General features: G+C 43.0%; 3 protein-coding genes across 6 annotated transcripts in view; 2 read left to right on the top strand and 1 right to left on the bottom strand.

The window, feature by feature from the left end:
- Positions 1 to 13: 13 nt before the first annotated feature.
- LOC125766994 (serendipity locus protein alpha) lies at positions 14 to 2,454 on the top strand. Its single transcript, XM_049433176.1, has 4 exons — positions 14 to 175; positions 243 to 1,863; positions 1,931 to 2,029; positions 2,095 to 2,454. Exons 1-4 carry the CDS (start codon positions 80 to 82, stop codon positions 2,268 to 2,270), a joined length of 1,992 nt encoding a protein of 663 aa, XP_049289133.1. The 5' UTR covers positions 14 to 79; the 3' UTR covers positions 2,271 to 2,454.
- Positions 2,424 to 24,395, bottom strand: part of LOC125766955 (uncharacterized) — a 50,842-nt gene continuing 28,870 nt past the window's right edge. The window contains exons 1-6 of one of the 4 annotated variants that reach the window (XM_049433082.1): positions 11,294 to 12,120; positions 6,864 to 8,084; positions 6,508 to 6,707; positions 5,848 to 6,252; positions 4,279 to 5,764; positions 2,424 to 4,194 (exon numbers count right to left, since the gene is read on the bottom strand). In XM_049433082.1, coding sequence (XP_049289039.1) covers positions 3,235 to 4,194; positions 4,279 to 5,764; positions 5,848 to 6,252; positions 6,508 to 6,707; positions 6,864 to 8,048 — 4,236 coding nt within the window. In that variant the 5' untranslated portion in view covers positions 8,049 to 8,084; positions 11,294 to 12,120 and the 3' untranslated portion in view covers positions 2,424 to 3,234. The other 3 variants (XM_049433081.1, XM_049433084.1, XM_049433083.1) reach the window with 3 other exon arrangements.
- Positions 17,116 to 23,649, top strand: LOC125766947 (uncharacterized). Its single transcript, XM_049433056.1, has 2 exons — positions 17,116 to 18,298; positions 18,473 to 23,649. The coding sequence occupies exons 1-2, from the start codon at positions 17,171 to 17,173 to the stop codon at positions 23,255 to 23,257; spliced, it is 5,913 nt and encodes a 1,970-aa protein (XP_049289013.1). The 5' UTR covers positions 17,116 to 17,170; the 3' UTR covers positions 23,258 to 23,649.

Below are 24,395 nucleotides of genomic sequence, written 5' to 3'. Positions count from 1 at the left end.
CAACCGTTGACAGTTTGAATGTTTTGAAATAAGGTGCGTCGTGTTTCGCGCGTTGTTCGTACAAAATCTTGCAATAAAAATGTTGCCCGAACTTCAGGAGTGCATTAAAACGGTACAGGATAATCTGTACCATGGTTTCATACCGACGGATAAAAGCGGACTTCAATGGCTAAATGTAAGAATGGATTTTTTGATTTTGCTTTCTTTGTACTACACTTTTCGTACCGGTCATATCCTTGCAGTCCGTATGCGCTGATTTGTACCGTCTTCTGCGGATCGTGCACAAGCACCTCATCTTTGATGGAAACGGCAACGTAGGAGTGCTAGAGGCGTGCTTCCTTTGCATCTCGCAGATCGTCATGTGCATCCGTTGGCTGGAGAAAACGATCTCAACTGAACTGAATACAGCAAGCAAACGTCAAGGCTTAGCACAAGCAAGGCAATGCTTCCTGGACCGCATTATCTGGTGTCTGGAGCGGCTTAAATCTGTGCTGGAAACGGAAATTTCACCCGAAAGTATTTCTGATTCCAACTTTGTCAGCTATCTGGATTTAGCGCTCAGCCTGATAGCTCCTCTAACCGTTGCCAGCGATGCAGTGTGTCCGGAGGATGAATATGAAACGAAGTACAACGAAGTCATCGTGGAGAGTGGTCGAATCCGTACCGTCGTTGAAGCATTAATATCGCAAACGTTCGGGTTTTGCAACGTGCTGCCTGACGATGATAGAAAACGCATAACTAAGATTTGTCAAAAAGTTCTCAAGGAATGTATAGCACTAGAGCGGGAAAACGATGGGAAGGATTCGAGCGACAAAAAGCTGCGTGTAAGCATTCTTGAAAGTGCCATCTATCAGTTGGAAAATCACGTCAACGAATGCCTCATACGGCTGGTGTACGACACATTCGGTGACAACGATCGCAGATTACTCACGCAACTAAGAACTAACATCAGTTCCAGCGTAAGCGAGGAACAAATTGATGAGCTTACGAAACCGTTCGATAATTTCGTCGAGCGCTTGATGCAAATAGGGCTATTCGCCATATCGTACGCCGATAATATGAAAATTTCGGCCGCAATTCGTAGCTGCCTGGCTTCACTGGAAGCACTAGATTCGTATCTTATTCCCTCGCTGTACGTAGGAACGGACAGCAATTCGATGGTGCTGGAAAAACACTGGCTCGAAGAATCGGCAACGTTGTGTGTGCTGGTGCATAGAATAATCGACACCAATGCATTTGCTTTATCATTAATAGAGCTGTTAGATGGAGCACTGGATGCATTGCAGCAAAGCTTTAACCTACCACAAGCGCTCGAAATGATCCGCAAGGCGGAAATATTTCAACACCATCTCGAAATCAATGCTATCGATGTTAATTTGCAGGATGAAATACTTAACATCCATTACGGTGATTATCGCACGATGGTACTGGAATGCCGAGCTATCGTAAAATGTGCCGAACGGGACGCAAATATTGACCCGTCGCGTATTATAAAACGATTCCGAGTGCTTCAGGCGAAATTGCGCAAAATTCAAATGGCAATTAACACTGACAAGGATGTAAAAACCGGTCCCGCGGAAGATGTTACATCGCACAGGCATGATGTATCGTCAAATACACCGGAACCATCCCCGGAACGACGCACGATTGAAGCAAACTTGCAGGAACTGTTTTCTGCCAGCCAAGTACGCATGTCGTCCACCAACATACTGTACCGCAGCCGTCGTGGTGAACCGGGAAAGAGAAGATTAGAAGCAGCATCTTTGCTTGAGCTTAACACATTTTCCGATATTATTGCTCACCGAAGGGATCGTGCCGTTACGTCTCCCGAGAAGGGTTCGATCAGAAAGAAGCCATTAAGAAGTATGGTTCAATTTATAGATATTTATTTAACACTATTCTCACGCTGATCTTAATGCTTCTCCTACAGGAAACAGCCTTCGTGTGGCAATGTTTAAAAAGCAACAACGTGATCAAACGGCAGAAATGTATGAGAGCATTAAAAGTGACATCGATTTGGAGATTACAGGTTCGTAATGTTATTTGTCATGCACATTGAGCCTCTTTTTAACGAATGGGTTTTGTTTTTAATAGTCATTCTCGATGAGTTAACCGACTTATCGAACACGTTCTCAACGCATCCTTCAAGTAAGTTAACACCTTCTGAAGATAATCCATCAACGACGATTATACGTAAATCTATCACCAACGAGGAGATAGCGGTCGTGGATGATAATAAAATAAGAATCAACATATACACGGATATATGAAAAGAGGGTACCATGTTCAGCAGGATAAAACTGAATCTGAAGGTAATGTAATGAATCAACGTCCAACATTGCGATTAAATTGATCGGTTAAATGATCACTAACTATATAATGGGTTGTCGTCACATATGTAACAATGATCAACCGACAAATGATTGTTTGTATTAAACATTCGTAGAATTTATTTTATCTCGTTGGGTATGCTATTAAGTAAAAAAAAAACCTTTCATAAATTCAATCTTACATCTAAGGAATGTTATAAACGTGTCGTACATTATCTACTATCGCAAGTAACACTTTCCGGCACAGGCAACCGCAGCCTGGCTTTAATGTACTAACTTCTAGCACATTAAAGGATGAGCGAAGATTAGGCTAAAATCTGTACAATCGGTAAAAATGCGTTCGAAAGTCTTATACACACATTTCTGCTATTCTACGACCACCGTCTCAGTCATGCATTGTACCTAATTATTAGAATATTCGATAATCGACAAATTACTATTACTATTAAAACGTGGCTTCGCTATCTTTCCTTATGAAATATTCATCTAATCCGAAACTATTCGATTTTCCCGCTATCACATGCTTGCGGAACGATTTCCCTTAATGTGTGCGATTGGTTGATTTTGTCTTTTGCGCGTCGTGTACACGCTTTGCTCAAAGAGTAAAGCTTAAATGGCTATGAAAGACTGTGTAAGCCAAACCCTTGTACGCTACTTTGGCACAGTTAAAGGAGGGATAGTTGGACGCTATTAAGTGGTAGTAGAAACACGACACACAAACAAACAAACAAATGAATTCCTATTCACTAGCAAACGAACAAACGCCGTTACACGAGTAGCGTTGCATTGCCCGATATAGTAACGTTTTACTGGTTCTTATTTACCGTAAAAAGGCAGTGTACAGTATGTACAATAGGATGTAACAGCAGCCAACCCGCAGGTTTCGTTCGTTTGCTAACAACCGTCATATAAGATGGACGGCACGCGAATTGCTACTGGCGCTACTGCTGCTATCCAGCGGTGCGATCATCGTCGGTACGATGGTTGGCCGCATCGCGAAGGTGGCGGGCGGTGGAAACAGCAGCTGGTTCGAGGATGGACGATAAAATCGTAAATAGTGAATGTAACCCTCATCGTCCATGGTGAGAAATTTATTAAACTCTCGGTTCATGATCAATCGCTTCGCATGTCCTATTAGCTTGATGCACGACAGCAGGTGCGGTTTACTGTAAGAGCCACGCTTATTGCACCAGTGGGCCGACTCCTCGAACCGATCGCCTAGGAAACTTTTCTGCACCGGACTGCCCACGATCGGTGTGGAAAAGCCGGACTGATTGCTACCGTACGAACGACGATTATCGTTCGATGAATCCGCCGTTTTGCGAGGAGTAAACCGACCCGACAGCCGTATGCTTGATACGCTCTTGCGCGGTTGATTGTTAACCAAACTGTCGACGCTCCAGAAAACGATCAGATCACCGACGCTAACCAAAATGTGTGGTGCGCCCGGTTCGTTCCAGCTGCTAAAGTACAACTCTGCCACCGGAAACTGGTGCGATTCCAGCACACCCAGCTGCCGGATGGGATCCAGAAGTTGTTGCAGTATGATCCGGCCATCGGTGCACCCGACCGCCAGGAACTCTCCGTCCGCCGATAAGGCACAGCTGCAGATCACGTTGGTGGTAGTACCGGTACCGGACAGAGTGTGTTTGCTTTGGGCCGGTTTCACCGTTAGCATCTCGTCGAACGGTGCCAAGTCGAACGATTCAATTGCGGACTGATGCAACCCGAGATGGTAAACGATGCCATCGGCTGTGCACAGTATGAGTGCCGATCTTGGCAGTAGCTGGTAAGCGGAAGCACCATACGAACGTTCGATTTCTTTTTGTACTAATTCCAGCGATCTGTGTTCCAAATCGTATATCTGTGGGATAGGAAGGTAGAAAAAAATCGCCGCTTTATTGATGGAATGCTATACAAAAAAAAACGAACTTCAACCCTTACTAACCTGTATCGAACAACGATCACCAATGAGCAGCAGAAAACGATCGTAAAGCATGTAACACTTCCGTACCGTATCGGTTAGTTCAATTTCCTCAAATTCGTTTACGTAGATTTTGCAGATACCTTTGCCTGCTACCACCAAAATTTCCACCTTCCCCGATTCCATGGCGCGTTCAAAATGATCCAAATATGTTACCTCCGTACCGAGCTCGGCCACGTTCACCATCGTCGCGTCGCTGTGCCACTCGGACAGCTTCAGCAGTTTGCCATTTTCAAGCCCAAAATAGTACGCGGATGGTGTTTTGATTAGACACAGTACGGGTGCGTTGATGTTGTCATTGATGAACGTTTTTTGGTGCGGCACACCCCATTCATTATTTTGCAGCAAAGTCTGCTGCAATCGGCAGTGCCGATCGACGGTATTCAGCAGGACCGGATCATCCTCCAGACTAGCGAGAAACACTGTGGTACCTTCCAGCTGATACTGATTCGATGTGTCCAGCGATAAGCTGTACATATTCATCGCATTCTCCCCATCCTTCGAGATGGACGCCAGCAGCACGTGGGACAAAGTTGCTTCCATCATCAACACGTCCAGATCGACGATCGAGTGGCTATTGTTCATGCGCCGTACCTCGACACCTTCGCTGATGTTGATGATGGAAATGCCTCGCTGTGTACCGAGCACCAGGAACCGCTTGTCCTCCGTCACTACGCTGCACGTGTTGACGGAATGTTTGATCTCGTACACGACTTTTGCCTCATCCAGTCCGTACGGTTGCAGTGCCCGCAAACGCACCTGACTTTCATTAACGAAGAGAAATCCTTCCGGCAGCTGATGGACATTAAGCGCTACCGGCTCGACGAACCTTGACTCGATGCTGGTCGACATCATGTTGAAAACAATCCCCATCGGTACGTTTCCAACCACCACCAGAAACAGACAGCGTCTGATAGCGCCACCACCATCACCGTTATTGAAATCTCGCAACGGTAGCAAAATGTACGCATTCCGTATGTCCGTTTGGTGTTTAATGTCTGGCTTTTCCGTGCGGAACACAATATTGTACACCTTGTACACGCACAGCAACCCCATATGACTGATCGCGATCAGTTCCGTGTGTTTGCTTTGCTTCAACACGCAGAAACAGCTAAATCCGCCCGTTATCGATAGTGTCATTTCGGCTTCACGCGGTGTAGCATCGCGCACACGATAGTCGGGCCGATCGGGTGGATTTTTAGTCGACCACACCTTAATCAAACCCCGTCTGTTGAGAGCCACCAAAAATTGGTCCGTCTTCTGCATGTCCTTGATCTGTTCACCCTGGCAGCCCTTGAACGTCATCGGTGGCACATCGTAGTCTACTGAGAGATTCCACAGCTGGATATCATTGTTCGCCAGTGACACGAACACATGGGTTGAATCCTGCAAACGCACCATATCCGGACGATGGCAAAGTTTAATGACCGATGATTCAAACCCATGAGACCTGCAAAACAAACAAAAAAAAAGAGTCCATTAACAACCTAACTTAAGGTTTTTTCATACTTTTTTTTTGCTTCATTAACTTACACATCACAGAACCAGAGACGGTTTTTAAACTTCTCCACCTGCACCCTCGCCATGTTACCGATTTCTCCCGGGAAATTTAACGCCCTCTGCAGAAGTCGTGAATCATCCGACAGTAAACATTCGCCCACCATCAGAAACTCAATTAGCGTGTCAATGATGGCTTCTTCATCATCGACGTGTGGAAAAATCTTGTCCTGATATTTGCGCAGATCGCCGACCGTATTTGCCAGCCCAGCGATGCGCAGCTTTTGCTCCAGAAAGCCAAAGTCTTGATAAAGCTCGGGGAACAAATCATGCTCAACGGCCTGATCGATGTGGTACCCAATGTAGAAGTAAAAGTAGTCATCATTTGGGAACTCGTTGGTCAGTTCTAGCTCCCTACGGTTGGTGAGATTCTCGCGTATGCTGTGGATATTAGAGGTGGCGAAATGGACATTAGCAATAATTCCCAAACGAATCTGCACCATCGTTTTGTTAGCGTTCGTTGATTAAAGATCATTAGTTCCAAAAGTGAAGGTTAATACCGTTGTGGTAACATTTTTTTTTCTAGCCCCAAAACTAGCAATATCTAAAACATTCCGGTTGCACGTGCACCTAGATGAGAGCATGTGCGGGTAGGGATTTGTTTGTCCGAGTGAGCATTAGAACAAGCGTGCATACCTATAGTTTTTTAGCAGACGACGATGAAGTTTGGTCATATCTGAGCCCGGTGGATGCATGATATCGTTATAGCAAATGTATTGCATCATATAAAACATCTTATTCTTACAGACACGCTTCTCCAGCAGACCGCGCCGTTCCAACTTCGACAGGAAACATTCGGTCGTCTCCTTATCCTTCCCCCAGTACATCTCCAGCACCTAGACAGATACATGTAAACGGTGTGCAAAGAAGAAACAGTGTGAAAGGCCTTGTTAGCCGAGTGTAACATTAACAGTGACGCTGTAGTTAGGTTAATAGAGAGCTAGTAGCTAGTAAGCCTTAGTTGTGATAGTAAGGTAAGGTAAAATCATTACGCGAGGCGATAGTGGCACGTTGTCCCGGAAGATCACCAAATCGTGAAAACATTGTTGCTCCTCCTCGGTGAACTGTTCCAACGTAGAAGCGATCGTTCGCGAAACTCTTTCCGATCTACCAATGCTAAAGTTCTGCAGATTGTCGATGTGTTGCTGCCAGTTGATTGGTACCTCATTTTTGCATTCCTCATTCATCCGCAGTGCGATCAGATTGATGAGAAATGGATTACCCTGACACGCACGACAGAGTTCCGTTGCTTCCGGTGGTAACATGGTGTTTTTCTTTTTCAGTGCCTTCGCAAACAGTTCCAGCCCTTCGTCCTCGGTGAAACCTTGCGGGAGTTCCACCACGAATCGTTCCGATTCGCTTACCTCGTGTACCACATCCTTGTTGCTTGTGATCACAACGGTTTTACACTTGAAATCGAAATCTTTTATCAGTTCGGCATAGCGCACGTGTGCCAGTACTAGCAAACTTTCCGAGAGTTCCTTCTCGAACGCTTGGGTAAAGGTGCGCTTCCAGTAGTCGATTTTGTTCGAAGGATAGCTGTAATTGTTGCTACGCTCTTCCTGCTTAACTGCATCCCCAAGTTGGACACGTAATTTTTCTAACATTTCCAACGTAGCTTCCTTGGTGTTGCAGTAAGCCAGATCCAGGTAGAAGATTTTATAGTTCATGCGCACCACTACCGTCAGGTCTTCGCAGGCCTGACAAACGAGCGTCTGTTTCCCGGTGCCGATCTTGCCATTGATGAACAGATACCGATGTTCCGATGCACCGTGACGCAGCGACATCAGGTGTTTGTGTATTGTCCATCGTAAATTCTTCCTATACACACCAATCGAAGCCTGTGATGGCATGAACGATTCATTCCTGTACGACAAATACTGATTGTAATCCTTCGTCACCGTGTTGCGATACATTTCCCATTTTTCTACGATCCAGTCATAGTAGTTCCGCAGTGCATCCATAAACCGGGCCACTATTTGCGGGTCGCGACGCTGCTTTACTTCCAGCGTCATGAACATCAGATCCAGTCTAAACGTTTCATCCGGTTCGTTTGTAATCTCGATGCATTCCTCATTGTTGAACACACGGTGGTGTATAAAGTCTTGCAACACATCGTAGACGTCTAGGTCCCTCAGTACCGTCCTGAGGGACTTCAGGCAGGTGAGATCATTCATTTTGTATTATTGCTTTGTGTTTATTGCCAATGATTGCTGTAACGAGACAGAAAGAGAACAATCAAACATAACTTTAATGGATCCATTGTCATTCTAGGTGCATCAATCAGTTTGTAGAGATTTGATAATGCAAGATGTCGATATTAGTGTACTATATGAATTCTATTTAAATTTCTGCCGTTTCCCTTAAATGTGGACAACAGAGTGCACTCTAGAAATGATAACTTCAACACGGAATATATTGTAAAGAAACAGGTTACCCGAACTATCAGCTTCATGTGGAGCAAAAAGAGTTCAGGTGGAACAGAAAGAGATTTAACACATGCTTTAAATTTTAAACTGAAGTACAAACTGATGACACTGTTCCATGGTCTTCCTGCAACTTAGCACCTAAAGCAATAGAGTAGCTTTGTAGTTACGGAAATAAACGATCACAACAATCTGCAATTCCACTTAAGTTTAGAGACGACTAACTGAAGACTAATATCGACGAAAATCCTTAACAAATGCAACAAAAATTCTCCAAAAACTTTGGGTCATTACCCATCCTACCATTAGTAAAATGCAATGAGAATGGTCCGAAAAGAAAATGATTACTTTGAGGTACTACGGTAAATAGACGTCCAGTACCATGTTTGTTGGGTTGCAATTAACTGAAGCTCAGGCCATGCATTTCATTGACAAATAAATCGAATATTCAACGTGAAGATCATAATGTGTATTAAGTGGGACAAGCTAGCCATTTTCTATTATGAGCTACTAAACCGAACCAAAGGGTAACAAAGAAGGTTTATAGATGAACATCTTGTGACACCAGCTAAAGCGTACTTAGAAGCTCTATCCTCCCACCGTAAACTCTGAGCATTCTTCCTTCCAATTACCATCTCCTTGGAACGTTGCAACGTTGTTCTGGCTGACCATCTCATCTCCAATAACAATTACATTAATGCTAACTTTTTATAATGCCATAGATTTATTTTTGAAAAGTTTATAGACCTCAAACCGTATACAGTTATGTTTGTTTTAAATGTTCCATGTTTCGTAGAATGCTCTATGTTTCGTAGAACGAAGATCCGGTAGATCTTCTACTGAATTGTGGCTTAAGCTGAGAGTCTGGCAATTGTAAAATTCAGTAGCAGTTTTTGGTCGGTTAGCAGTTTCCTACACGATGTCGACCAAAACCATATTGCAAAATCGCATTCTCTAGTCTTGTCGTGTACCATGGCCGTTTATGTTGCAGTACATGACGCGATCCTAAAAGCCATGTTCTCCAAAACGTCCCTGTGTCTATCTTTACTTTACAATGCTGACAAGAAGCTCACGGTTAATCGCAACGGCAATTGCTGCCCTACATGGAAACAAAACCTTCACAAGTACTGCGACGCTTAGAGTGAAAGTAAAACTAACTCATGTAAACATAAATTGCGTAATGTTTACAAAACGTCATATTGTCATTAAAATGTTATGTCCACAAAAAAGGTAAAAATATGAAAACTATTATTAAAGGAAAAAGCACTACTAGGTGTGTTGGGAAACCACGAGACCTTCCGTGTTTCGTTACCATGTTTCTTAACATTATCAGTTCTTCTTCACGCTAAACTATATCAGGAAAGGGAAAAAATAAACATTTTGCTAATGTGTCAGTAAAATCAACAATTCATAGACGCTGATATTGAAGTGCGAACGCTTAATCTGTTTCAATCACTTTTACTGGTCGATCGTGTCGCGCTTCTCACTTGTCTGCTGTGTTTGTACGTTTGTACGTCGGTACGGCTTGATAACGACCGGCTCAATAAAACTCAATTAAAACACGTACGCCGATGAATCGCTCCGGATTGCAATGACTCAAGGAGCGTCTTTTACTGGCATCTCTATCTATTGCGACGCTTATAAAAAAAAAAATTTACAGTGGAATTGCAATAAAGAAATCGTGTGCAACGTATCTCACTATATTCATTCGTACCTTTTTAAAACTATTTCTAATATATTTAATTAGATTTTTTCTATAATTGTTTTTTGTCAAATGTCTTTTGTTCTCACAAATTTAGAACCAATTAACACAATATTAAATGTCTTAATAATTAATGTACTAATGTTTCCGAAAAAAAAGATCTTCTCGCCATTGTTTGCGTGATCGTGCAATATCGTTCTACGCATTTAAAGTTCATTGCACTCGTTTCCTATCTCATCTTAAATCATTTTCCATATTTAAACTCATGTCACTCACGTCGATGCCAGATGCGCTGTTCAGTGTTTAACCGAATAGAATCACATCGATATATTTATCAGCTGCAACAACAGCGCTAACAGAAAAGAAAAACACCAACATCGAGTTGGTCGGTAAACACAACGAAAGGAGCAAAAAAAAAAGGAACACATTACTCTCCATTCTGTTCAAACAGCAAAAGGAACGATCTCACAGCAAACAGACCATGTTTCGCAAACATCAACTTCAAGTGCTTTCACTGCTTCTACACATCATAAAAACACTGGAGTTAGGTATGAGCACAAACACTACCAGAGCAAACCACATACAGCTTATGATAAGATCAGACGAAGGTCATCGTGCGCAAGAATTCTACGATATAGTAGAAAAATCCCCCCAGAAAACTGTGTCGCTTGCCGTTTCTTTATGCAGCTTAACAAAAGTTGCAACATCATTAAATTCTTCCAAAAGGCAACCTTAATTAACGATCATCGCTTTTGCCTTGTGCTGCGCCACAACAAAATGGTTGCAATAACAAAAAGTTGCAATCGACAATCTGCACGAACAAGTTTATAATGCGTACCGAATGTGCCCAAGCAAAGGCACAGAGGCTAAAAAGAACTGTTTGAGTTTATTTTTAAACTAACCCATCTCGTCACTCGTGGAAGCAAGCATAAATTCACGCTAACTCCACCATTTTGATTTTCATCTCCTTCATCTTCCAATTGACGAAGTTAAGCGTTGTGTAGCGCTTATCTGTTACACGTCCGGCACTTTATTTGCATAGTTTTTGGATACGTGCTAACCAGTTCCTTCAGCGAGGGGTTGTATGAGTGAGGCAGTTTAGCAAAACTATCACCAAATCACCCCAATACACACTGTTCAGGTTTCGGAGGTATTTAGGTTGCGGGTATTCCCCACACACAATCTCGATTGGTATTTTCCACCCAAGAATTAGCGGCCATGTTACCGCAGATAAAAGAATATCGAAAGCCGACCCTGCGACGGAGCGCCATTAATGGAAGTGGGCGACAATTACCTTCTGTCAGTTATGTTTTTCGTTCCGTAAATGAAATTCCATGCACCGGTACACCACTATCTGATATGTGCGTTAAGCGCACTGCTGGATGGTTACTGATTGCTGACTGGGTCACTTTTGTCGTCGGCACCATCGGTTTTACTCACCGAAGTCAATCATGCCATTCGTACATGCGCGCTGGGGTGGCGTCGCAAACAGCTGCTCCTTAAAGAGCCCTCAAAGCCCTGTCAGAAGGTCAACACAAAACTGCACCGACAGCGTGTATCAAACGGGCACCATATACGGGGAAGAGCAAAAAAAAAACACCCGACACACACTGAACACACTGCTTTTGCACATAAAAAAAAACTGGCACTTCCTTTCCTTTGCTCACGATCTCCCCAATTCCACCTTGGCCGGATGATCCTTTTGCCAGCAACTGCACTTGATCTTACTCTGTGTTTTTTTTCTCTCTTTACAAAACACCACACAGAACACGAAATAAAGATTGATCGTGCGACGTCTTTTGCTGCGTGCCGTTACGCTAAAGCACGCGTTAAATGATTGAGAAGTTATCGTGTGTTTTTTTTTATTATTTCTTTCTCTCCTTATTCCACTTATTGCAATACGCAAGAACACTGCGAACCGCGCCGCTGTGAGCTCAGCGTACAGCTTCTAACACTGGTACACCGGGAGCCCGTTTGCGTTTAGCTCCAACCACTAGGGCACAGCGAACACAACTGGCCGGAGAGACCCGCGGATGTGCGTTCGCAACCACCCCTAGGCGTGTGGCCGAACGGGTTTTGCGCGAAGCTGTCTCTTGCGCGAACACACCAACACAGTGTGAACCACATGGAGGAGACCGTCAAGAACTGGTTTTGAGACGCGCGTGTGTATTAGCTTTATCGATGCTATGGGCCAAAGGTACGCGAGCAGCGTTGTGGCTGCGCGCAGAACTGCATGCTTGTCTGTGTAGGATCGCCCTTCCTGCCTTGTATTTCTCCTGCAGTCAGCCACCGCTAAGCATAATGATGACTAACGCGGCAATCGACTCCGAGCAAGTACATGATTGGTCTTTACCCTCCAAATATCAAGGCGACCGATATAATCCGAAAAATGGCCAAATTTCTTTGTCCGTCACAGTACATCCGCAGGTCATGGAAATGGAGAAAAAGTGCATCCCGGATGTTTCTTTTTCCAAAAAAAACACACACACAGACACGATGTACCAGTTGCGCGCGCTGTGAAGGTGAACGAACTGGGCTAAGGATATCATATACTCACACCCACCCAACAGCTTCATTCTTCAACCACCCCACACGGGCAGGATGTAAAACAAGGAAAGTCAGTGGTATGGTTGATGCAGTTTCCGTCTGCTGCCGCGGATGCAACGACCTCCGACGACACAGTTATTTTTCCACTGTCAAGGACAGCAGACTTGCGCACAGCGCGACTAGGGTAAATGGTAGGTTCCGTACGCTTTTGTCCATTCACCGAGTGAAAAAGAAAAGCGGCACAGTGTCTGGTAAGCGTGGGAAAACCGCATACCGGGAATGGTGAGACATTGATACAACCGAATGGGTGAAAAGAAAGTATTCGTTTAATAACATTCATCCGCACGCCCATGCTGCGGAATGAATTACCTTCATTTTAATTAAAACATTTGTGTAACATAAGATCTTAATGGAAATTCGACAAGAAATTGCTCCGATGCGATCGTATATGCCGTGCGAAATAGTTAGCATCTAAACTTAACCCATCCTAAAACCTCAAAGATGAGAACCAATGGATAAACAACCTTCCACAAGCTAGAAATACAGAATGTCCAACGTTGGAGAGCATAAAAAAAATTATCCACCAATTTTTATTCCAATGCTGCTCCATTTCAACGTAAAACAGAAACCATGCAACTCACAATAGAAGACTGACCGTTGATCCCACCGCACGCTTTTTTCTTTCCCGCTACCATTATTGCTTTTACTTTCGTTTAGCGAGGCTCATTTTCCATAATGTTTATGATTAATATTTTATGACAACCCTTATAATTGATCAAGACATTGTTCTATGTATATTGCAATACAGAAAAAAAGATCTAAAGCTACTTGTGGTTTGAAACTAGTATTATTATTATTATTATACGATGTTCCAAAATGTTTCACGTCTTAGGTCCCGTCATCAGATAAACATTGCTCATGCTCATAAATTGTGCTGATTAGCTGGTAAGTAACTTCTACAATACATGCCTAATGTGGCATTTAGCAACTAATCTTTGTAGATTATAAATTTATTGTAGTTTTCTGTCCTTACTGCATGTCAAAATGTGTGATAACCTTGATGTAGCAACGATCTGTTTCAATTAGTGGCTTTACCATTAATCTAGTTATCAAAGTCTTATCGTAGAACGTTGTCATTCAATGGCTGTAACTTGAAACGAGAAACAATGCTCATGTTCCACTACAATTACATTCTAAAGAAACTTGATTTTACAAATGAACCCTCTTTATCCCCGTGGTTTAAGCGTTTAGTAAACCAAAACCAAACATTTATCTGTCATATCGCTTACCACAACTTCCTCCTTTAGTGGTGTATCAAATTCCGCACCCGTGTGGCACATGACACTAGCTCAGGATTCAAAGCAACCGGTAGCTCACTTCACCGTGTGCGAGTCACATAAAACTTCCATCTGACAGTAAAACGAGATAGAGTGAGCGAGAGATAGGAAAGAAGAACGATATAAAACGTTCAATCTCAACCTGCCCTCGATCACTCACCATCCCGTCGTCACATGTCCCTTCTTTCGAGCCGCAACTAAAAGATAGACGACGCATCCACGGAAACACGGTGAGCATCGTGTACTGGACACAAAGAAATGATACGCATACCATCACTTCGGTCCCGTCCCATGATACACCAAACCTCCCCCCCCCCCCCCTCCCGGCGCACACAACCACACGGCGATGACGCACCATCACCTTCGTGTGCGCTACCCGGTCGTACGGATTGCGTGGAAAAGTCACGAAAAAAGGAAACTCCCGTCTGGCAGCGCGTCACCGGTACTACGAATCACGCGACAAAGGGTCACGGTTATGCACTAGTTTTTTTTGTTTTTCTCTATCTGAAGTTTTTACCACTGCGCAAGCCAGGAAGAATGTACGAACTGTGTCGGTTGTTCACCCTTTGGCCGTTTCGGCCCCCCCCCCCCCCCACCTTCTCTCCCAATCGTAAGTAAGAGCATCGAATTTGCCCCATCTACGATGTTTGATGCATTGTTGCACACACTCTGCTTTTGCGGCAGGTCAGTAACACGATCAATCAATCGGGTTTTGTTGGTGGTGGCTTTTGTTTGGACAGTTACCGTCTCACCACGTTCCATCTTCTATGGTTTTGCAAACCGACCCTCTTACATCACACATCTCCCCACATGCGGACTTTCTTGCTTCCCATTGTCACGAGACATATCTTTACATGGCGCAGACAGGACTTTTTCCCAAAAGCTGAAAGTTCCGGTTGTGATTTTTGCATTCATTTGGCCAAACAATGAGCCTGGAACTCGGGTGCCGCAGAAGAGGGTGGTTGGTGTTAATGATGATGCATTTTGTCTGCTTTCGAAGGTCGTTGCCTTTACGCTTGGGTGACTTTCGACACCGTACAATACGGGCGGGTGATGATTTCGGTGTTTGAGGTCGTTCCAGTAGCGTGGTGCCATAGATTAGTTGTCGCTTGGGGTAGGTCGGGCATATGGTATGCCTTTTTTTTCGCCTTTACACAATTCAACCCACGGACGCGGGATGACTAAACATCAAACCATGCTGCCTCCACAACGGTGTGAACGAACTCCACCAGGCGCTAATCGACTACCGGTATATTTATTTGCTTCGGCGGGGAAAAGAATGCACCTTGTGCAAATAGCGGTTTGTTTAGTGCATTTATCGACCCACGGTAGCAGGAAGTTTGTTTGTTTATAAGTGTAGGAAAATATTTATTGTTTAGCAATTGTACGCTCAATTAATGCATGATTAGTTTGATGTGGTTGCTTATTGGCGGTGTGGAAATGCATATTGGTTATTGTTTTGATGAATCACTTTCATTACATGTTGCTTTCCCGTATAGCTAAATCATTTACAATACAAATGTTAATAATTGTGTAACAAAGACAGAATCAAGATGAGTATCATGATCTTCACTTCTGGAATTATTGCAATATAGTCTGTTTATTGTGGTTGTATATGCAAATATCTATACTGAACGAGTTTATGCATTAAAGCAGACATATTAATCAAGATTAGCTATTCTAGATAAATTTTTTTTAAGTAATTCACTACTGTGCAAGTTGTTAATGTTATTCGTTGTTTTGTTGGGTTTTTGTGATTTATGAAGTGAGATAAGTTTTTTTTTATCAAGCATTCGATCAATACCTGCCTGAACGGAGACTCTGACCGTGATATTGCCCGCCTGGGGATAAGAGTATCAGTTGACAGGTAGTTGAGAAAGTTGAGCACTTCTGCTACCTTGGAACGATCGTAACTTCGACTACCGAGTCAAGCCGCAAAATTTGCAAGAGTACTGTTCCGAACAATAGTATCTACTATTGTGCTTCACAAACACCTTTGATCCCGAAGACTCCATTAAGGTACCAAATGCAGCATATATCGCAAGCTGATAGGTCAGGTAGTATACTATAGCTACGAGACTTTGACATTTCCGACCAAGAATACCAACGCTCTCGCCATTTTTCAGTTCTTTCATTTATGTACAATATAGACAAACAAGCTCATTTATTACATATTAAAGGATCAATCTTATATATTAAAGGAGCTTATAAGTTTGTACATAAAGCTGGACGTTCTTAGCTTTTACCTCTGTTTGGTATCATACAACAACTCCCTTATGAAACTCGTCTTCAGAATTTGGGTATTTTTACAGACGATAGTGATCGGTTCGCCTGCATCTATTTATATGGGAACCTGGCCGCTCCATTCGTCCCCATGATCCTTTGGTGATGGTGATGCGCCATATACTTTGTAGGAAAAAAAACATAGTCTTCTCTTCGGTCATCGGATCATCGTGAGAGAATAGTTGCTACATAGTAGGCGAGCGGTAGACGACAAGGAAAGCACCAAAAAACGAACTAAGTTTGCCGGAAGCCCTCGGTTGATTCATCCTCATTTACATAAGCTAGTTCTCTTGATCTTCTGTCCCTCAATGTGGTTTGTGATTTTTCTTAGAGGGGACGCAACGATCACCACAACTTCATAATCGCAATGATCCTCCTTTTCATCTTCGGTGGAGGGCGATAGTTTAAACCTCCAATACTCTCCAATGTTCGGTGGTATAATCAGATGTATCCTATCACACGTGAGAGGGGATTGTCATCCATATCTTCGCTTTGTGTGTTTCTAGTGCCCAGTCTGCTGACTTCAAAACAGGTATTTCCTCCTGTTTGTGGGTTGATTATCCTCTACTAACCTGCTTCAGGTATTTCAACCACGTTCTAAGGTCCATCAAGTTCTCTTTTCGCATTTCGTTCACGTGTGTAGTCGACCCTTTGTAACATTGTCGTATAGACAGCGTATTGGAGCACATCGAACGGTTCTCGTTTTTTTTACCGCAACTTTAACGCTGATAAACTTCTTCGATTGCGCGAATGTGCGAGGTTGTTTGGTTTTGTGGCAGGAAGGTGATACAAATATAATAGCACGCATTGTATTGTGAACGAATGCTTATCAATCACTGATAGGCCCTTCGCCGTGCGGGGAAATCAACTCTACCATCACATATACTCCACTAGTCGTTTGGTTGCTACGCACAACTCCAGACGTAAGTTGCGTGATAGGGCCTTCACAATTTGTTTTACTTGAAATAATTAAAAATTATCCCACAGTGCTTCCCTTTTTAGCGATGGAGAATAGTTTGCTTGAAAGTATCTTCGAAGCGATCACCTTCGGTGATGAAACGAAGTTGCAAAACTGTATTGAAAAGGCAACCATCGATACCGTCTTGGAGTTCCGGCGTTTTTACGAGGAATCGCCTCTGCATTTGTGTGTGAAATTCCGCGGTGTGAATCATCTCGATGTAGTGCGTCGTTTATTGGCAAGTGGATTGTGTGATAGCACCACCGTCGATAGCGAAGGACAAACCGTTCTCCAGTGTGCTCTGGCGAATAGTGGAGACGGTGAATTGGTTCAATCTCTGATAAAAGAAGAAATTGATGGATTGGATGATGCAACCGCATGCTACAAGGTGTTAAGACATGACTCGTTGCAGATTTTTAAAAAGTTTCTTCTTATCAAGGAGTTTAAAGAGGAAGAAGAATTTCAACACATAGCGAGTGCATTAATTCAACTAAATGTAAAGAATGTGGTTCTGTCGAAAGATCTGCATCACTTCGTGCTGTGGAAACTGTCCGACTATGGTTTTCGCAAGCTGTCCGGCAACTGGTCCGGAACGAAGGATCCAAACGAATGGAAAAATCATATCGACGTTATAACCGAATGTTGGAGTGTTATAAAGCTGCAGTACAATACCCGACTGTACTCGGATGTTGACGATCTGTTCCTGCATCGACTGCAAACCGTGCACAACCATCTGTACTTTCTAAAGCACAAACAATTTCTTGCCCATCTGCCAATGCAGCAAGCAATATTTTGTGTGGCCATATTTCTGTCCATCTATCGCAACCCGGAACAGTTTCAGGAGTATCGTCTAATGATTAACAAATGTCTGGTGATCGAGTTTGTACGCATGATAAGCGAACAGTTGGCAATAGTGAAAACGTATATGGAACGAACCGAAACAGAGCTGTTGTCGATAATGAGACGCATTTTAACGTCAAATACAATCACGAAAGACGAGATAATCGCGGATCTATTGGCAAAAATGGAATCGTCCAACATGAAGAACAAAGCGCACGTGATCAAACAACTAAAGGATCGTGTGGAAAGGATTGATGTCTCGAATAAGCATAGCTTAATCAAGGATATGCTGGATAAGGCAGAAAGTATCGATAAATCGTGGACCGAAGAAAAGGCATATGAACTAATTGATAAACTCTTGGAAAGAATCGAATCTTCCAATCTGCCGAACAAAGCGCACGTAATGCAGCAACTAGAGGAAATGTCTAATGCCGTGAATAATCATTCCTTAATCAAAGAACTGCTAGATAAGGTAGATACATTCGATCAACCGTGGACTGAAGAAAAGGCAAACCAACTGATCGAGGATCTGTTTGCAAAAATGATATCGTCCAATCTACCGAACAAAGCGCACGAGATAAGGAACTTAGAGGAACGTACGAAAATGGCTAATGCCGTGAATAAGGACAGCTTAATCATGGATATGCTAGAAAAGGTGAAAAGAATCGATAAAGCGTGGACCAAAGACAAGGCCGAGAAAGTAAAAGAGTTACATAAGAAGGACAGTGAGCAATTGATTGAGCAGATCAGGAAATGTTTACGTCACGTGTCTCATCCACAAAATGTTGTGAACGGGTTGATGAGCGATTGGAAAAAGGGAAGAACGGCTGAAACCATCGTCGCAGACATCGTGTCCGGTGAAACATTCACTCTGTCTCATCTGATGCGTGGTAAAGATCGTCGCATCAAACGCAAGCTGCTTAAATATTACAGCAAAACCAAGCAATATTACTCACTGTGCAAGACCGTGTTGTACTGCGAGCGAGTACGGAACTCGAATGAAGGCGAGCAATCCACTTACGCCGAATTGGCGTGTATGAAACGAGCGGTGCAGGTATTTGGAGAAGCCATCAAGAACACGGCCAACTCTCCCAATATGCCGGGAAAGACGAAGAATGCTGTGGAATCAATGTTGACCGCACAATTTCCCATCATAAGCAAATCCTACCGGGAGGCGTTTTCGCACAGTTTCAGCTTAAAAAAGGAGCTTTTTGGAGAGTTGTTTGATAAATGGGTGTTTCAAGCGTTTCGCTCGAACTACAACAACCTGAGAATGGTAGTTCAGCTGCTTTATGTCATCGCCGCCGAGGATGTGCGGCAACTGTTCTTCGGTTATATGCGCCAATGTGACACTTTCGAGAAGCTGCGCTCGTTGGTACTGTACGTCGAAGATATGAAGGAATTGGAACAGCGTCAGCTCGCTTGCTACAAACAGGTGACGAAGTATTACGATGAAGCAAAAACCACGTTCGAGAAGCTAGCAAAAGAACCTTTCGGCAAAACGCCCAACTTTCAGCAAGTGCACAAGCGTCTAAAGCTGCAATGTGATATCGTAAGCGAAATGAGCAAATATTTCAAAGAAAATGATGACATTAACTATAGCAATATACGGAGAGCATGTTTGTCTAGTGACGATTTGGCTTCCGTTCGAAGGTTGTTGAATTGGAAGCTAAGAAATAGATGGGCACACGAATTCTTCCAGAAATCGCGCTCGTGGTGGTCAGATAATGACTTGAAATGTTTAACATTGAAATGCGACGACGAACGTTTTCTAAAGTATTTTCCTCTCATAAATGTCAGTATTCTTCAAAATGGATTTATCATACAGCAGGCCATCGAAAAATTCGAATACATTGTGCATACGCGTCAGTTGACACAGGATCTCATGATCGCCGATAAGATCGATGAAAAAGCGTTACAGGATCTCAATTTGTGCTTGAAATCTTACTATGATGATATCTTCACCATCGACAAGAAATGGAAGATGCTGGAAAAGTTTTACGAAAATAGTAAACTGCCCTGGAACAAGGAACTTACCCGTGAGTTGGTGAAACGTGATCAGAACTTTTTGCAGAAGTTATATGACAGTAGTCGCAATCAGTTGCGAGAAATTCTGAAACAGCATGGTCTAAATACAGTTGACGGATTGGTTACGCGGTTACACGAGCTTCCAACCCATATGCTAAGCGCTATCGAATACATCCAACTGGAGCTTTGTGAGATGCTGAGAGCAGTCGGTTACTTTGGCGATAGTTTCCATTACCTGAAGAGTCGCATTCCTATGATACAGGGATTAAACTATCGCAACTTATTGGCCCATGACGCCCTATCCTATAATCTGCTAACGGACAGCTCGATGGAGAAGATCGTAATTAATGCATTTGTGTTCTCCAACACCAAGATACAACTGTTCGGAAATACTGGTGCTAACAAGGTGGATATTAACGTTCCGACGTTGTCTCAAACGAATCACTGGGTTGATCTGCAGAAACGATTGCTGGAAGCATTCAAAACGAACGACGTCCAAGGGATGCACATGATAGGACAGGAAGGCGGAGAAGTGAAGGCCAGATTTTGCTGTACGCAGAACGCATCATACCTGCCTACGAGTTTCGTTCAACTTCTAAAGCTGATAATTCCTTGTAATGCTGATGTGTCAGTTGTACAATACCTGAATCAGTACTTTGTCGGATTTTTGGAACAATGCAACGATCCTAAATATCAATTATCGATGGCATTAAAATTTCGCGACTTTCAGGCAGCCTATGATTGTACAATAGTTGCTCGTGGTGGTTGTTTGATACCCGATGAGATGTTTGATTGGGAAGAGCTTATGGTTCACGTTCGAGAAACGGACCTGTTTGTCTATCTGGTTGCGGACATTAATAAGGACACCATTTTGAAAAAGTTTATCGAGCACGGCAACAAAGCAGGTGTGCAGGAGATGCTACCGTACTTTGAAAACTTCCACACTGCGAACGGTTGTGGCCCATTAGGCAATGCGTTGTTCTTCTGTGTTCGTTCAATTGCGGATTTATTGTTACCATTTTCGGTACCTCATCAAGCGATACTGTTGTTTGCCATCATTTTACACTGGAATGATATCTTTACGAACATGATGGAAAGAGCAGAAATTGATCAGCTTACATTTGCATATTTGCTCAAAACAACTGTCCAGGCGAGAAACTATGATATCTCGGTATATCTGTTGGAAAATGAGGCATTTACAAATTTCATTCCCTACGCATTTGTGGATTGCTGTGAAACAGCGGCTTCCATTGGTGAACGATCCATTTTGCAGCATTTGCTTGAGAGATGCCCCACGACATCAATTGTTAACAACAACTTAGTTACCATCCTGCACCAAGCAGCACTAAACCAGCAGTGGCACTGCATACAGCTACTATTGGAGCACGATGTTCCGGTGGCTGTATTGGATTTCCTGAGAGCGAAACATTTCACGCTTCTGACGCTCGTAAAGTATGGTCACCGTCGATTATTTCGAAAAATTAAATCCATCAAGCTCGAGATGTTCGGTACGGATACAGAACATCCTTTAACTGTGGCGGTTGTAAATGGTACGGCATCGAAACGAATGATCCGATCGCTGCGCACTTTCGGGTTCGATTGGCTCGACAGCTCATCAATACTGCATGCAGCGATAAAAAGCAAAAACAAGAATGTGTTTAAAACGATACAGAAAATTATCAACGATCATTGTGCGGTGAATCCTGTTACTGAACTTGATCACTTCCGACACGCCTTAATAGTGCTACAGCGCTGGAAAATGATCTCATTCGTTGAGGAGTCCAAATCGATCGGATATGGTTCGCTGTTTTATGCTTTAGCGATAGATGATAAAGGAATGGTAGAAGAGTTGCTTAGCTGGGCGCGTCAAATGCGTACGATCGAGGAGTTAGGCATAATCGGTGGTATCGCCTGGGAACGGAATTCGCTTTTTATCTGTTTTGGTAAAATAAACGACGCGTGTAGGATGTGGAATACATGGGACAACTGCAAAGATATGATCAGCCGGATGGAAATCTGGGCAGTGGTGGGTGAGATGATATGGCAACAGTTTACACTAAACGCTCAGTCCTCGACTCCGGTCACGTTCTACGTTTTAACTACAGAGGATGAAGTCGTAGAGCCTCCTCAAAATTCAACTTTTGCTATGAGTGGTGCAGCGTCATTGAAGGAAAATTTGGAGGAATTCCTAAGGTTTGTGAATATCGCACTAAGCAACTTTACAATAATTTATGCGAAGTTTTCTACGACGGATGGAGCAACGAGATGTTTCTGGAAAATCGAGGAAATTAGTTGCATGTACGACATTCTTCCACCATCCCAAAAAGGTGTTGATTTAACGGATACAGTAAACAACGGAGATTTTCATGGTGAAACTTTGCTGCATCATTGCGTTCGGAAGTATACAGTCGAAATGATAAAGCTTTTGGTAGAGAATGGTGCCAATCCACTATTGAAGGATAACACCAGCAAATCTTCCATCGAAATGTCGCTGCTGGGAACACTGGACTATTCCGTAGCACGGTATCTACTCGATGAGTGTGTTCGACGCGATCTACGCAATGAAAATGGTTGTTCCGTGCGGGAAGCCTATAATCCCAATTCCGGTGACAGATTAATCCATACCGCCATACTGGTTGCTCGACAAGATATCGTAAAACGGTTGCTGGAGATTGGCGTTGATGCTTGGGTGTTGAACAATGACGGTGTAGCACCAGCCCATCTTGCTGGGAGTATTAGGCTCTACAACGTATGTCACATAGTTAAAATGATTCTTGATTACGACTCTACCCAGATAGACAAGGTAGACAAAATGAATTGTACCCTTCTACAGTGTGCAGTCGGGTTCAATTTGTTAGAACTGGTGGAACTGGTGCTAAAATACAAACCGAATTTGCTTCTGCGCCATAATGGCATGACGGCGCTTGGCATGGCTATCGTGAAGAAACACATCGAGTGTGCCAAGTGTTTGCTTAACTATGCTATCGAAAACAACATTCAGGGTATTACACAAGCAGATAAGCAGGACGATCATGTCCTACTGTCACTGTTCTGCAACGATTACGATCTATCAAAGATGCTGCTGGAGTACGAGCTAGGGCACAAGCTGGAGGAGGTTGATGAGCGTGATCTGCCCAGAATTAAATCTATTCTCGAAGGGTTAATGCCCAGACGGCCGGATGTTGCGATGGCTCGTGTAGTTGAGGAGCATAGGTTCATCAATTCGCATAACTTTCTGCAAGAATTGCGTAGGCTCATTGTTTGATCAGAGAAAAACCTATCTTTCTTAACTTTTGACATAATTCCTAACGGCAAAATTAATGGAAAATACGGGTGTTTGTACTTTAATTGAAACCTTCTCAGGAAGCAAAGATATCCCAACTACATTTATTTGTAGAATTGTATGTGCTTTCAACATGCTGCATACACAATATTAGCAAGTTTGACAATAAAATAAGTTTGTTACAAATAATTCTTGATTGAGGTTAAATGTCTACTTCAAATGATTATGGGAAAGAGAACGATGAGAACAAGGAAAATGAGTTAAGCCTCTAATTAGAAGCCATTTGTTCAAAAGAACGAATGAATCGATTTTTGATATCAAAAATAAAAAAAAATAAATCAAAAATTCAAACATTGCAATACAAACTAGAGTGAGTGAGATAGTGAGTTGAAACGTTGTAGTGAACGAGTTTCGTTCACTCTTCACGATGAGTTTTAGCGACTCTTTTTTCACTTACTCACTCACGAGTGTAAGCATGTATCCGTCGTGAGTCGAGTTGCTAAAAGAGTAAATACAGGCGTCCCCCTTCTGTACTTCTATACTGCCTAACTATCAAACATGCATAAACGAACAAGTGGGCTAGCCTGATCGTCATTGACATGAAACGGGATACTTTTAGGATATGTATCATCCTACTCACTCATGAGTATATTCATTTGACTAGTTTGGGTATGGTACACATGTATTCCGTTTCAACTCATGTGTATCAAACGTTTAGTTTCAACTCACTCGCACATTTTCGTTTCAACTCACGTATTTACTCTTCTAGCAACTCGACTCAGCACGGTTACATGCGTACACTCATGAGTGAGTAAAATGACCGAACCTTAACTTGCACGTTTATGCCGGGTTTATTTATGACTCCGAAATGAGCCGTCAAACGAGCTGACTCCTAATAACGACTCATTCCCTCTGAGTTGATTCACTGAAAAGAGTAGTTATTCTCATCTCTAGTTTGATGTGGTTGCTTATTGGCGGTGTGGAAATGCATATTGGTTATTGTTTTGATGAATCACTTTCATTACATGTTGCTTTTCCGTATAGCTAAATCATTTACAATACAAATGTTAATCACTTGTTACACTTCAAGACAGAATCAAGATGAGTATCATGATCTTCA

Source organism: Anopheles funestus, chromosome 3RL (genome assembly GCF_943734845.2).
Source record: "Anopheles funestus chromosome 3RL, idAnoFuneDA-416_04, whole genome shotgun sequence".
NCBI classification, from domain to species: Eukaryota; Metazoa; Arthropoda; class Insecta; order Diptera; family Culicidae; genus Anopheles; species Anopheles funestus.
The sequence above is the reverse complement of the archived record's forward strand: the minus strand, read 5'-3'. Positions and strand labels throughout refer to the sequence as shown.

What these genes read in the sequence shown, in the direction of transcription:
- LOC125766994 (XM_049433176.1), top strand. Translation starts at nt 80, where the DNA reads ATGTTGCCCGAACTTCAGGAGTGCATTAAAACGGTACAGGATAATCTG. An exon ending in GCGGACTTCAATGGCTAAAT is followed by an intron (nt 176 to 242) that starts GTAAGAATGGAT and finishes ATATCCTTGCAG; the next exon opens with TCCGTATGCGCTGATTTGTA. An exon ending in CAGAAAGAAGCCATTAAGAA is followed by an intron (nt 1,864 to 1,930) that starts GTATGGTTCAAT and finishes CTTCTCCTACAG; the next exon opens with GAAACAGCCTTCGTGTGGCA.
- LOC125766947 (XM_049433056.1), top strand. Translation starts at nt 17,171, where the DNA reads ATGGAGAATAGTTTGCTTGAAAGTATCTTCGAAGCGATCACCTTCGGT. An exon ending in AATCGTGGACCGAAGAAAAG is followed by an intron (nt 18,299 to 18,472) that starts GCATATGAACTA and finishes ACTGAAGAAAAG; the next exon opens with GCAAACCAACTGATCGAGGA.